The 16,180-nt window shown below is 33.3% G+C and overlaps 1 protein-coding gene across 1 annotated transcript in view; it reads left to right on the top strand.

The window, feature by feature from the left end:
* Positions 1-2,071: 2,071 nt before the first annotated feature.
* The window catches only part of LOC128869023 (organic cation/carnitine transporter 2), an 89,943-nt gene continuing 75,834 nt past the window's right edge, over positions 2,072-16,180 (top strand). Inside the window, exon 1 of the mRNA XM_054111614.1 lies at positions 2,072-2,794. Within this exon, the coding sequence (XP_053967589.1) occupies positions 2,432-2,794 (363 nt within the window). The 5' untranslated portion in view covers positions 2,072-2,431. The remainder of the gene's footprint in view (positions 2,795-16,180) is intronic.

The raw sequence follows: 16,180 nt of genomic DNA, 5'->3' as shown, positions 1-16,180 counted from the left end.
CTGCCATGAAAAACCTCCTCATAAAAATATCTGCCGTTCGGAGTCGGCTTGAAACTGTAGGTCCCTCCATTTTTGGAACAACATCAAGACGCACACCACAAATAGGAGGAGGAGCTGGGCCACACACCCAAACAGGGTGTATGCACCAATTATATATATATCTATACTAATATTATTAAGAGGAAAACTTTGTTTGTGTGTAATGAATAGGCTCAAAAACTACTGGACCGATTTTAAAAATTCTTTCACCATTCGAAAGCTACATCATCCACGAGTAACATGGATTATATTTTATTTTGGAAATAGGGCTCGAGATATAGGTCATAACGTGGACCCGGGTAACCTTCGGATGTGTATGTACAATATGGGTATCAAATGGAAGCTGTTGGTGAATGCTTTAGTCCAGAGTATCTTTCATGCCGCTCCGTGACTAGGGTCTCGAGATAGAGACCAAAACGTGGACCCTAGAATGTGTTTGTACAATATGGATATCAAATTGAAGCTGTTGGTGAATGCTTTAGTACAGAGTATTTTTCATGCCGCTCCGTGACTGGGGTCTCGAGATATAGGTCAAAACGTGGACCCGGGTAACCTTTGGCTGTGTATGTACAATATGGGTATCAAATGAAAGCTGTTGATAAGTGCTTTAATACGGGGTAATTTTCATACCTATTGATGACTAGGGTCTGGAAATATATGCCAAAACGTGGACCCACCGTGTCTTTGCACCGAATTAAACCAAACTTATGTCCCAAACCATTATGTCGCTTACTTTTTTAACGCTTGGGGCGGAACTGAACTGTCAAATTGACAGTGTGAGTTACAATGTGTCAATATTTCTTTCTGATTTGGATGCCATAAGGAAAAAACGTAAGTGCAACATGTAAAAATTGTTTGTGAATTTTTTTGGAGTGGATTTTGGAACAGTGAATAATTTCTTACGAAATTTGAGAATTTAATGTGAAATCCGAATGAAATTATGTGTTCGTGGAAAAAAAAATTTCTTTCGTTTTTTTTTTTTTGAAAAATATAAATGGATAATGGTTAAAAAAGCTCCAATGCTTAATAAAACATATAAATTGAAACGAAAAATTCATGGATGATCAGGAAAAAAGACGATTGTTTATTCATATGCGTTGATTTGAAATTTAAAAACAATCTTCTTTTTTCCTGATTTTCAATTTATATTTTATATTTACTCAAAAACAAATAGAAAAACAAAAAATATTGTTTATGCCAAAGCGCTTGAATAAAGAATAAAGAAATAAATAATATGAAAATCATATATTTTCTGTTCTAAACCATATCTATTCTATTTTAGTGTGCCCAGCGAAGGGGGCTGGGTTTGCTAGTATATACATATAATTCTTACATATATATATTAGGCCGGGTCGATTTGTGGGGAGGCAAAAAAATCGCCCATTGCTCTGTGAAAATCATATTCTAGGGATCAAAATAAGAAACTTTGCCGAAGGAATCATACCTCTAAAACGAATTCTGATGTCCCCCATATATATATATATAATTCTTCCAAATGCTCTTACTTCTTCTATTTACTTCTACATAGAACAGTCTGCAAGAAACTTTTTATTTCATGACTTACTAAATAATAAACAAATAAGTAAAATAAAAATAAATTCGAATCTCTTATTAACAATTTGCTATACGCTAAAATAATTGTAATTTTTGTTTCAGCTATGAACGTTTTCATTGAACTTTAGTTTTTACTATGAAAATATAATTTATAGCTGGCAACAGCTACCAAGTAAAAGCACTAAAAGCTTTAGCGATCACCGCTAATAACGGCCATTATTTGAATGAGACAAGTAAAAGCAAAAAGTTAACAGAAATAACCACAACGGCAAATATGTTGCAATAGCGCTGTTAACTCACCAACTGTTAAAAGGATGAATGATATGGAATGTTACGAATCAGTGCATTTTATCGTCAACTGATATTGTCTGTTACTAACAGCATACTGTTATCACCACTTAAACATGCATGTTAAGTGGCGTTGCTGCTTTTGTTGATTAGCTTGTAGTATAATATCAGCACAGTTGGTAAAATTTAGTTAGATCGCCACAGTGCGAAACACGGTAAAGAACGGTGCAATAAAAAATCGCTAAAAACGAAAACAAAAGAGTGAAAATCCTTTGCTTTCAAATAAATCTGTAGTGAATGGCCGAAGTGCGCCAAAGAGGCCTAATTGCAGTTGTAAATATTTGTTACATCTAAGGCTTAAAAGTGAAAACCAAAGAGTGGCACAAGTGCATGAAGTGGCTAACGCTATTTTTAAAACAGAAATCTAGGATTTTCAAAACAAAAAAAAAAAAATAAATTAATAATATTAAATAATTAATCTAAATTTAATATATTAAATTAAAAATTACAATCAGTTTTTAAAAAATCTAACAACGTAAAATTTTTCAAAATGAGCGGCGTTCTGCGACGTGGTTCATTGAATTTCGATTGTAATTTGAATGGTCGAAATTCGCGTGGTAGTATTGATACGAATTTATATGGCGGCTATCGTGATACTAAGCCACGTACGCCGGAAATCAGTGTGATCGCTTTAGATTTTCGTCGTTACTCGGAGGATTTGAAAAAGGACTCACTAAAAACGATTGTAAATGAATGCGTGCCGCCAGCTAATGGAGACTTAAGTCAAGATGTCGATAGCGATGTTATTTCAAATTTTGTTGGTCATCATGGCAGGTGGCAATTTATTTGGACATTTTTGCTCACACTCTTTCAAATACCACCCACATTTCATTTGTTCGTATACACTTTTCAGGTAAGTGCAATCGATGTAAGATTAAAAAACGTGACTTGTAAGGAATTTTTAATATACTTAATGTGTTTGCACAAGTGTTTGATCTGGATTTGATATGTTGGAAAAAATATGGGCACGGTTCAAGTGGTATGAATGAATGGAATGAAAATTAATACGGCTCATGGAGGTTACTGCAACAAATATGTTGGGTGGCTGCTTGAAGGGAGTTTTGTGGTTTTCGTAAATATACGACATGTGGTTTCGAACTAGTTACTGGTAGGAAAGTTGATCATTCGCATATTTGCAAAACAAATTGGTGTAAAGCTGAATGCATTACTGGCAAAAAAATGTAAATTTTCATTCAATATTTAATACAGAACTGTTAAATACTGATTATTAATTAGATTATGTTTCTTTAAGTAACTCTTGTATTTGTTTCATCAGTAATTAGTAGTTCATTAAAATTAAAAGAAGTCATATTATACCATTCAAATAAAAAATGAACAGAAAATAACATTTTTCTTTTCATTTCTTAATTACCTATTTCTGGTATTTTTTATACCCGCGCTCATGCGCATGAATGTATTATTTTTTTTTCGCGTAACAAAGTAATCGAAATAGATAGATTTCCAAAATGCTCAGAATCGTGAGGGGAGTCGATTCAGTCGAATCTGTCCTGGAACACGAAAACTCCTGCAAGCATTAATATATTTCAATTAGACTTGGTACACATACCACTATTTATCTTACTACCTTAGAAACCTTATGGTTGAAAGCGATCAATCGCGCCCACTTCCCTTCTATAGGTTTTTGAATACTACCTTAGCACAAAATGCGATAGCTCGGTTATAAATGGTGCAAAATTGCTCCAATTTGATGCAAATTATGGACTCAGGAAAAAAATACGAGGCAAGTAAAAATTTTGACAAAGAGGTTAGGTTACTGTGGTGTATCTGCGTGTGGTGCTGTAAAAGTATGTACTTTGATGTAGGTATGTATTTGTATAGGTCCCCTTTGTTAGCCAAGCTCCTCCACTAATTTGTGATGTGCATTTAATGTTTTTCCACAGCTATAACGACTTCAAATAAAACTCACCCAAACTTGGTACCCGTATGTTACTATCCACTTCATTTAAATTCAACAAAAATATTATTGATCTCAGATTAAAGATCACCATTTTTTATATGTTAAAACTACGTGCGTCTGCTATTATAGGCTATAGGTTTCATTGCAAGGTTATCAATCACGGGACGTATTCAATGCAGACGAGACGGGCTTATTCTTTAAATGTCTTCCAGATAACACCTTAACTTTTAAAAACCAAAAATGCCATGGAGGAAAGTAAACAGAGTGTTACCTTGATGATTGCCGCAAACAAGGATGGATGAGAAAAATTGAAATTACTCTTGATATGTAAAAGTAATCAACCCCGCTATTTTAGAGGTGTTAAATGGTTACCTCTCGACTATAAAGCAAATTCAAAGGCGTGGATGACGGGAGCCTTTTTTGAAGAATGGCTTCTTTACTTAGACAAACAATTTGGAAAAGCCGAAAGAAATATTCTACTTTTAATTGACAACTGGCCAGCCCATCCTAAAGACATCCGACAGAGATGAAAGTTTATCAAACTTGCACTTTTTCCCCCGAATATGACATCAAAATTACAACCATTCGATCAAGGTGTCATACAAAATTGAAAATGTCATTATCGTCGCAGAACTTAAAAAAAATACTATAAAATGCTTTGAAGTAAACAAAAATCTTAACATTACATTAATAACTAATGCATGCAATATCGATGTTAAGCCTGAAACCATCTCTAATTGTTTTAGAAAAGCCGGCTTCGGTCAATATTCTGAATGGGAGGAAGAAGATGACATTCCTTTGGTTTTTATAAGCGAACGCATAAAAGAAAGGAGTAAGGAAGAAATTCAACTGCAGAATGAATATGAAGCTTGGCAAAATACCAAAGGTACAGAAGGTGTCACGTTTAATGATTTTATGCATGTGGATGACGATATTGCTACTTCAGAGTTTCCCACAGATGAAGATATTGTGGAGCTATTGGGATCTAAATCCGAATTTGAGCATGATAGCGAAAGTGATATAGAAGATGATTTGCAAGATGATATGCTGCAACCAGCTAGTTGAAAATTCGGTCATATTTAAAAACCAATGAACATACAACCGATTCTCTGTACAATGGTTTAAATAATATTGAAGCTTTTTTTTAAGATCGTAATAAAAAATCCTCTCGTCAATCCCAAATAACCGACTTTAAACGAATGAAAGCTATACATCTATTCATACAATGTTCTTAATTATGTATAGTATATAATTTTAAAATATACACATTCAATCTGTTTTATCAATAAAATTGTTTGCTAACCCTTGAGTTTTATGGATTGTTTTATTTTTCCATCAGGTTTTATTTTGTTTATGGATTTTTATGTATGCATGTACATATGTATATTATATTTGATAACTCGAAATCTTGATAGCTCGATTTTTTTTTGTGGCATGTCATAGTTCGAGTTATCGAAGTTCGACTGTAGTTATTCGTTTTCTGATCCCTATCCTCTCAAACTGTTACACTCATCGCCAGTAAACACTGGCATTAAAGTGTATGGATCCGTAAAATCAGAAGCAAAACGCCAAATGAAGGCAAGCATACTATACGATTGGGTCATGACAAATTCAAATGACTAGGAAACTTAAAAGTGAAACCCAAGATTACTCCCAAATTAATTATTGTATATTATATATAAAAATCATCAAATCCGCCCAAAATGCAATTTACACCCGCTCTTTAAGTGGGCACAAAACAATATTTAACGCCTGTTAACATTGTCCGGTCCCCAGTATAGACTCATATTTAATCTGGTATTATTAAATAAGTGTCTGTTGTTATTATTTAGAATAATTTGTATATAGACCGAAATGCATTAAAAAGATGTGAAAACCATATTATTATTATTTAGCTGTTTTTCAATTTGATCACTCGCATCAGGACAATTAAGGTCAATGTGCAGATATCTATTATACAATTGTTAAATAAAAATTCGCAAGCCAAACTTTAACTTTTGCCACCAATCACCAAGAAATTTGGCACACTCTCGAGAATGTGCAATAAAATGTTATTGCAGTATTTTAAATTTCCTGTTTAAAACACGATTTAGTAGACATGAACATTTCCTTAGAAAATAGTTGCGTAATGTCTATGAAGATGTGTATTTTCGACACGTTGGAAATTTTTTAGTCGTGACCTCTTGATCCGGCCAACAAGAAGCAGTAAAACGCATCATAAATGAGCAACAATCCAGTATATTACAATAATAGATACTCAATTCGCTTCTCTGCACTAATAAAAAAATAAATCTTTATGTGACGTCTGTTAGGCTTACGAATTTAGTGTCAACATAGCAAGCTTTGTTGTTAACAAAGAAAAATTTGCTATGTCAAAATGCAGAATGTCGGCTGGGAATTTTGAAATTATTTTTATATTTAAAGCTTACTTTTACACGACACACGACACTGTTTTTCCACAATTCAGAGATATTTAGTACTGGCTGATGACTCCGTCTGTACAGATAACAGAAGAAAAAATATTGAGGTCTCTTTTCTTACCTAAGTATTCAAGTAAACTATTTCTAATGTTAAAGTGGCTTTTATCACTTTCCATTTTCTGTACTGCCTGAAAAAGTAAAATGGTTACAGCTAGGACAGAGTAAAAATCTATAATTTTGTGAAACTTTTTTCGAAACTGGTAATGCCGGCTTCTTTGCTATCTCTTATTTGATATGTAACTGTGGATGACCGACAAATTTTCCAAGTACCTAGGCAATATGCCAATTGCAATTACGGATAAGAGAAGAGATTTAAAAGGATAGGCAGAGACAGTTTGGGTGAGGATTCACAACACCACTGCAAGCTTCCTAGATTTTTTTATGAATCTTAGCAGTTTGTCGAGGGAAAGAGAATGCAGTTCATCCATTCGCAATACATGCGAGCCGAAAATGTATCATCTAAATCTGGCGAAAACCGGGCAGCGTTAGCGGATATGCTCTATATAATCGTTATCCTTCAAACAAGATGTACACAATGGATTGTTGATGATGCCTATGGTGGCCACATGTCATCCTCATGAATCTTGTCCCGTAATTAGTCCGATCTCTAGGTTAGATTAGGTACTAATGGTTGCCCAGAGAGTGAGCCCACTTGGACGAAGGAAGTTTGGTTTATCCTTTGTGATACCATTGCAAGAGGCGAAAAAAAGGTGAAGGAAAAAACAATAGGACGAAAAGGAGAGGGGAGGGGAGGGTTCAGTATTTGTGGACTATGAACAGTGACTAATTTGCGATTGTGTTAGCCGTTTTATGCTGCTGATGAAGTTCATCAGATTTTTGATATTAAGACCTACCATATCAGCAGGCGCAGAAAATAAGTGAGAACCAAGATGCTTGAATCTTAGATCCGCAAGAGCGAGCCGGCTAAGGAACAGGTGCTGAGATGAGTCCACCTCATCCTCCATACAGCTGCCACAAAAAGAACTCGAAGTAATACCCCGTGTATACTCCGTGGGTAGTGCCCCGTGAGGATGCCCACGAAATTTGAGAGATGACATTTTTGTCATCCTCAGAACATCCTTCGAACGCCTCCTATCCAAACGTGGCCAGAAGGACTTCGCGACCTTACACGTTTGTGTACTTGCCCAGCGCTCGCTGAGTTGGAGCAAAGCCCATCCTTCCAGGAGTAGAGCGCAGGTTGTCAAGGGGATCCCGATCCTCTCCTTTCGCGGTCACACTACCTCACAGGTCCTTTGTCTAGCCTGCACGTCAGTTTCGCAGTTTCCAGAAATGTCACCATGACCATCAGAGCTCTAAATTCACTCCTTCTCTGAGAACTTTCTACTACCACTTTGTGAGACCTTTTCAAGAAGCATTTCAAACAAGGCCATTTGAGGTTATTTTTCAGGGTCAGTTTTTTTTTACTTTCGCTTGAATTTAGACCTAACTCGGTAAGACTCCATAAAAAAAGCAAAAAGCAACTAGTGTCTCGATTTTTTTAACTTTGGGAAATAATACTCTTATATGAGACAGTTTAAAATGCTGAAAATCAGAAAATCATGCTGAAAATCAGATCATTGATGTGAAGTTTAATTTAGTACTATTGTGAAAAAGACAATTTTTCCTGGAAAACCATAAAAAAAAACATCAAAATATGCATAATGATATTCCGTTAAAGTTCACTTTTCATTTAAAATATAATAAAATAAACACATGACAACTTTGTTAGTTTTTAACATATGGCGATTTTAGTAGCGGCGCGCACGGTGATTCTCCTCTATTGAGCTTAGCTGCCTAGCGAAAGAAACGAACAGACATGCTCGAACATTACCCAGCGTTTCAAAAAAATCGAAGGATTATTTGCATTTCGCTTACTAAATTTTAAAACTTATTTATTATTATTAATATTATTCAAATTTATATATAAAGGGCCTTGAAATATATCAGCTGGTATATTTAACAACCTTTTGAGAAAACAAAAATTCATTTGTCGTTATGATAATGCAACGCCATACAACAGTACTTCTCACACATGATAAATTTTATATATGCGTGATGATATAGCTCAATTGTGCAATTCAATCTGAGTTTTTAGTTTTACACCATCACGTCAAGATGTTTTTTAAGTTTCAGTTATTAACCGGCACTAAAATAATTATCCTAATTCCAAAGGGTATTTCCAAAGAAGCGCCTAGACGTAGTTTAAAAAAGCCTGTGCAGATTTAGTTTGGTTCATATTTCACTATTTTTATTCAAAATATTAGAAAAAACGGATTTTAACAATTGCATGTATTTGAAAAATTACATCATTTAAATATCCACGATGTGGTAGCTGGGCTTGCAGGTAAAATTCGCCGATTCATGAATGCCTAATTGTTTAAAACGTCGAGATGTCGATGTTGAAGGTTGTTCAGCAACACTTAGCACTACAGCAGCAAAATTCTCAACAGAACGTCCAATTTTGGTCTGCCAGTCCTTATTCTATCCTTGATAGATCCTTTTTTTTGAAATTTTTTATCGTTCAATTGTCGACTCATTCGGTCATTTATTTCCACCAAAAAAATACGAATCGAGCACTTGCAAAATAAGTTTTGCTAATTTTAACGCATTGTTCTATTTTGTAAAGTTGTACATCTGTCTACTTGACAAATGTAAAAATTGGCATAAAAGAGAAGTACCGACTGGGCGCCACTTTTGCAAACATGTGGCATCAAATGGAATAAGAAAATCAAAAGAATTAAAATTCCATTTCAAAAATTGGAAACTTTATTTTTTTTTTAATTTTCGTCCTTCAATGTGCTTAAAGATTTTATAAGGATCCCCTCCACAAAAATTGCGACAAAAACCATTTTGAACCGTTGTGGTACTCATAAATTAAATATTATTTAGATTAATGTTAACCAACCACTTTTCACTTTACTGAAACAAATTGAGTAATGTTCATCTATTAGTTAACCAATAGTTAAAAACAGTTGGGCGTGGAAGAAGGGAAATATCCAAAAATATTTTTATTTTATTTTTTTAAATGATTTTTATGAATAATTTTTTTATTTACTTTGCATTCTTCTTCCTTTCGACACCCATATGGCTATGTGGCGTAATTTTATAGAATTAGAATAATTTTTTAATGCTGGGTCATAACTGAAACTTTGAAGTCCTTTAAGAAAAAAATTTGGTAGTTTGATATTGAAAAACAAAAAAAAAATAAAAAAACATGAATAATAAATTTTTTTGAATAACTTTTTTACTAGGGGAAAAATATGATTTTCAGTGATAGAACTCTTTATTTTAAGCTTTGACCTTACATTTGTATATTGCAGCTGTCTAGTACACAAGTGCCAAATTTGATTGTCACACGACGCCGGTTGCAAAAATTGTAAATCCCCTATTGGGTGATTAATTTTGCGCCATAATTTAGCAGTACCACACACATAGAAATTTTCTAATACATGAGAAATAAGTTCAAATTTGTTGCATTGCGTAATATTAGAGAATAGTTGGGAACGTTTTTTCTAAATATCTTGAATGCTGCGCCATCTATTTGCTCTACAGTAGCCCAATTTTATACCAGATATTTAAAGAATAAACTAAGAAATTTTATGGAAATCCATTTAACAGGTTTTGAGTTATTTGTTAACAACCAAAACCGCCATTATTTTATTTAAACGTGTTTAGCTGTTTTCACATTTTTAAACAGTTAACATTTTAAAATTTCTGCTTGTTCAAATAGTTTGTGCAAGGACGCCTCAAATTTATTGCTTTACATTTTAGTGCAAAATTATGGCTTGAGCGGATTTTATGAATGAATATCACAAAGAGTTGATAAGATAAAACAATCTAACAATGGAAAAGTAAAAATGTTTCTACAATAGACTCTATACAGGTTTGTACATACGCTGCACTCGAAATTACAGTTATTTGAGCATTTTCATACATACTTAGCGTTCGACTTATTTTTTATGTAGACAACAACTATCGCAGACAGTCATAAAGTTAGTGACAACAAGTCTGACAAATGCGTCACATTTAAAACGAGCACTCGACTTAATCAATAGTTGCTAAATCATCAATTGAAACCGGAAAGTCTGAGAAAATATTCAATTAAACTGTAAATTTATCTATGTGCATGTGTGTAGGCATATAATTTAAATATTGTAGTAATAATAATAATGGCCCACTCACGATGTTGTAATGGCAAATTCTCAATATTAATTTAAAAATAGACAAAGCCATTATTAATATTGATAAATTACGAGAGTGAATATACTTTCCACAATGCGCTTTATTAGTTTTTTGATTTATTTTATTTTTTCTAACAATTCAAATAAGTTAGTATAATATTTGCTGCAACTTCTGCAAAGCCAGCTTTATTTTAGGAGGAATATATTATAAATAATTGTGAAATTTTCTTAGTGTGGAAAAGGACTTTTGTAAGATAATCGACCCAAATGAACCATTTGCATATATGCAAATTTCTTAGCGCAGAAAAAAAATTTTGAAACATAAATATACAGCTCAAGGAGCTTAGTTGCAAAAGAACTTTATTGCACGTTTAAGATAATTGCGCCAAAATTCTTGTGAAATAAAAACATGAAATCATGCTAATTTTTATTGGATGTTTTTGAACTAACTTGAATAATGGATATTTGCAAATTCCACTAATTGTCTTAATTCAGTTGATCAAATTCTTTATTTTCACATCCAAAAATGATCATTTAACTCCAAAGTCATATATTGTTGAGAGTTATATCTATTAGGGTGGTCCTTAAATTTAGGAAAACATTTTTACATCAGATTTCATAAGCCGCAACCGCAACCGCAACATCCATATCCTATGACTACCCTATGAAAACTCAAAGCAAAAATAATACAATTTGTTAATACCCAAATTCAATACAGCTACAGTCGAATAACTCACATTCATATAAATTTTAGTCCCAATTGGAGATGCTTAAGGGGTTAGGGGTAGTCAGAGGCCCGAAAAAATGATGATTTTCACGAATTTTTTTTCGCTACTTAATTAATTTATTTAACAAAAATAAAAACATAGCATAAAAACATCATGTTTTAACTTGACTTCACCAAAATTTAAAAAAAAAAAATGAATAATTGCAAAAGTTATCGCTGTTTGTGTGAAGCCCGTTTCTCCAGAAGTCCCTTGCGGTGAACATCACAAGTCCTTGCAGATTCATCTAAAACCAATCGGATGAGAAAAATTATTTTTATTGATAGATAATCTCGAGCCGGATCGAAGCTTTTTTTTTTTTCAAAATGAACAAAATGGCGGCCTCAGAAAATTTTTTCCAGATTTTAGAAAAAAAAACCAACAGTTAATTGTTAAAAAAAAATCGAAATTTTTGAAAAAAAAAAAATCCTTCGATCAGGCACAAGTTTTTTATGTTTTTCAAAAGCTGTATAAATTTTATTGAAATCTACGTAGCGGTTTTTAAGTTACAGTGTTCACCAGTTTGAAAAACATAGTTTTGAGAAAAACGCATTTAAAGTTTTGCTATCGGCTCCGAAGCGGCCGAGCGCCCTTTGTTAATTGTTGAATAACTTGAAAAGTATTTGTCGGATTCACTTCAAATTTTTACACAATATTTTTAAAACATTATACTTTAAGAAAATGCAAAAAAAAAAAATCGATTTTTTGAAAATTCTGACTACCCCTAACCCCTTAACGCGTGCCGCATAGGTGCCAAAGTTTGAGGTCTATAATACGGAAACTCAAAGAATGAAAATAAATTTTGAAAATGAAAATAAATTTTGAAAATGAAAATAAAATGAATGAAAATAAAAAAATATCATATGCGATATCCTCATGATTCAATTATTAAAGGTTTGCTCACTTGTGACATTAGAATTTTGACACTCCCTTACAAAAGGTTGTATTTAAGAAGGTGAATAAAGTGGAACAAATTAAATCCTTTTTGGGAAAAATGGTAGCAAAAAAGTATTTTCTTACTTAAATGGAAACAAACTGCGAACAGTTTAAAAGATTCATTTTAATTAATAGCTGAATGTAAATAATGGTACGAATAAAAGTTATTAGCGGAGATAATTGGCACGTACAATTCTGTTAGTTGTTTGGCCGAGATTCTCCTCCTATTTGTAGCGCGTGTCTTGATCTTGTTCCACAAATGGAAGGACATCCTACAGTTTTAAGCCGATTCAGGCAGATGGTTTTTTATAAGAAGCTTTTTCATGCTGGTCCTGTGCTTTGCTAAGTCTCCTCTGGGCACTTCATCCATTCATGGTAAGGTGGGCTCATTGAAAACAAGTTCCGTCAATCCCAACTTTTTTATAATGAGGTATGCAATGTTATCGGTCGCGTCGGGACTATCCAATTATTCTCACTGTCGTAACTCTTTGGAAATGCTACCTCTTCAAAACATCACAAGAAATAAAGCTTAGTAAATTCTCCACTTATCGATCTTAGATTACGCCAAATACTCTATCACGTCCTAACTTAAGCGGTATGTATTCCATGTCATACTACCATAGTCTGAACATACTGATGAGAACTCTTTAGCGAGTTGTTGCTCGTAGGCAGACCATTTTGAAAATGAAATTTTTTTTTTACAAATTTTACTTTTTCTCCATTGTTACTCAAAATTTCTAGAGCTAGCAACCCAGTGTCTTGTTAAGGGAGCCGATTTGTCAAGAGAGAACGAGAAAGCTGCTTACTGAGCAAACCTTTTATCATTGAATCATGCGATATCCTCTTCTATAGTAGTATCGATTTTGGGTATTAGATTAAATTAAAATATTTTTACTTTTCTGGCTCTTCATAGGGCAATCTGAAATGTGACCTCTGTGCGACACGCCTTATATGTGATTGTTTTAACCGTGGTATACCTATTGAGGGGTGAGGCAAAAAAAATCGATAAAAGCAGGCTATCTGTAAACTTTTTAATTTTAAACTGCATCACCCTAATGTTCTTATAAATAAATTAAAGTTGAATCTGTAAAAATTTAAATTTTAAAACTAATTACACGTTGTAACATATAATACGAAATTATTAATTTTAAAATTAATTTCGCACTTTAATGGAATAGGTTCACAAAAATTTCCGGGTTTAAATGCTTCTAGTAAATAGATGCCACTTTAAAAGTTTAAAGAGAAGGGAAAGAACCACACAGGTGGAAAATATAAACAAGGGGCTTCGGATGAGAGGACGACGTTGGCTATTTATGTTCGTATTAGCCGCTTCAAGCATCTGAATTCCACCAGATGTGTGATATTTAAACCCGCAATATTCGCAGGTGTAGCGAAAACGTGAGAGCCCAGATTTCTAAATCTTTGCCCGAGGAGAGCAGGGTAGCTAAGAAGAATGTGCTGAAATGATTCCACAGCTTCTTCAGAAAGTACTTGAAACAATGCCAAGTCTCACCCCATGGACCCCTAATGGGCAACACCCGATAAGGATACCTACCACGAGCAGCTCGAGAGCTGCTACTTTGTTAGCCTTAGAAGTTCCGTCGAACACCCCCGATCTACCCGTGGCCAGAAGGATCTCGCGACTTTGCACGTTAGCACACTAGCACAGCGGTCGCTGAGTTGACGCGAGACCCATCTTTCAGGAGAAAATATATGATAATTGTTTTACGAATTGTTTATCCGAAAGACGAAGTGGTTTCATCACATCGGGAATTAGAAGGGGAGCTTTCTAAGTCGAAGCTATACACCCTTATGGGGGTGACAACAACCGTAATCTAACTTAACAAAGAAAATTAGGTTTTTCAATAAATTTAGTGACTCAAATCTGGAAAGTTTACACTGAGAAACTATCACTCGGTTGAATCTCAGTTGGCGCAATACTGATTTACGAATGAGGGCAACCCAGTACTTTTTACTTTTATTTGTATTGTTCTATTCAATTATATTAGATAAGTCGAAATTTAAATACAAACACAGAGCTAACGACTCTAACTTATTTTATTATCTATGTACTTTTTTCATTTGTTCAAATTTAAATATTTCATTAACTCTTTCAGTTTTATTTTATTTAAATAAGAAATAATAAAATATAGAAACTAAAAGAAGGGGGAACGGTTTTCTTAAATGTTTAATTTTTATTTAAATGTTTTTTTTTTTACTTTTTTTAATTTTATTTTATTTTGTTCCACTCTTTTTCCTTTAATTTATTTAAGTTTTTTCCCCCTAATTTATGTTATTTTTTATTTTTAATTTTTATTTATTTATTGTAAATACAATATATGTAATACAACTTTAATATTTTAATTCACGTCGACAAGTAATTTGTCAAAAGAGACTTGGCAACTTCATGGTAGTCCTATACTTGTTGCCCTTCGTAATTGCATGCATGTTTTAATGATGTAAAGAATATTTAAATATTGGGTGTGTGGCTATTAATTAATCGAATCGAGGTCGCAACTATTAGTATTTATTGTTGTCACTGGCAAAGGTTACTTTATATATCAGTAAGAATTTGTAAGCAAACTGAATCACTGCTTTTCTCTGATTGCAAGTTTTTTTCCAACAGGTTGCCTATGAAAAATATTTTAATTATATGACAATTTAGAAATGTGGTTTAATTTATATACCTATGTATGCGTAAAGTGAAGTCAATTAGGTGATTTTAAGTAACTCTGTTTATTTAAGTCGAGTCACTACATTTTTACTGGAAGCAAATACTAAGTAAAAGGCCTATAAGAGCAATGTAGCAATTTAAATTGTGGAGGGAAATATCATTTGAAACAATTTTGCTTTTGAATAACTTTTTACTAAGTAAAAAAAAATATTTTGAGTAATGGAAATCTTTATTCTAAAGATTTGAAGCTGACATGAAACATGAAAATGCGTTCGTTTCAAAAAGTGTTGTACCAAGATTTCAACCTGTATGAATTTCAATGGGTTATTTTCACAATCACTGTCTGATTTGTCAATATTTTTGTAGACTCTTCAATTCAAATTTCGTAGTAAATCATGACTCTCTTTGTATTTCCGTCTGTTTTGGTCCTATCTGTCTCTGAAATAGATAGCATAAATGGTATTATTGCCCGAACTACTTTTATGCGAATAATATCATTTTTTTTTACATTTCTTAAGTAATTCAAGATTTTCTACTTGTGCGCCTTTACGTGTGATATTTAATCCATATCATTCTTCAGATGTGTGCACATATAGATCGTTGGAAACTGAACATCACCCACAAATTTATGATATAAGCAATTATGGAGCAATATCTAAATTAGCAGTTTACTCAAAACTTCTGCGAGCAGATAGTTAAAGAAAAAATTACCTTTTTTTTATTCTTCTATTTTACAGCCGCACAAACATGAATCTGTCAGTCGGCATTCTAATGACAAAAAGCTTGCTGGTTTTCCCTGAATATTGTAACTCAGCATTCAAACGTGGTTTTCAAATAGACACAGACTTCTCGAAAGTATTTAATAGAGTGTCACATGAAATTTTATTTCATAAACACGAATGTGCCGGCTTCCACTCTGTTTTATGGTTCGGCTAAAATCTTATCTTTCGAGTCGATTTTTATTCCATTCCATGATTTTTGAAATAGAAAATTGTAAGTCGATCTGTTTTACAGCATCTTCGGGAGTTCCCAAAGCACAAAGTATTTTATATATTATTTTCTCTAAAGGCATTGGTTCCTCTTTTCGCATTTTCTAATTTATGATTTTAATGAACCCTTCATTGTAAGCCTATTATTTGAGAAGAGTATTACTGGCGCGTATCTAGCATTCGGACGTACACAGATTCGATTCTCCTTGCATGCAACATCAAATGATAGTACAAGTAGCGGTCGCCCCTTGGCAGGCAAACCTCCAAGTGTGTTTCTGCCATGAAAAGGCTCCACAC

Source organism: Anastrepha ludens, chromosome 2 (assembly GCF_028408465.1).
Source record: "Anastrepha ludens isolate Willacy chromosome 2, idAnaLude1.1, whole genome shotgun sequence".
Taxonomy (NCBI): Eukaryota; Metazoa; Arthropoda; class Insecta; order Diptera; family Tephritidae; genus Anastrepha; species Anastrepha ludens.
Note: the sequence above shows the minus strand (reverse complement) of the source record. Positions and strands in the feature narration are given on the sequence as shown.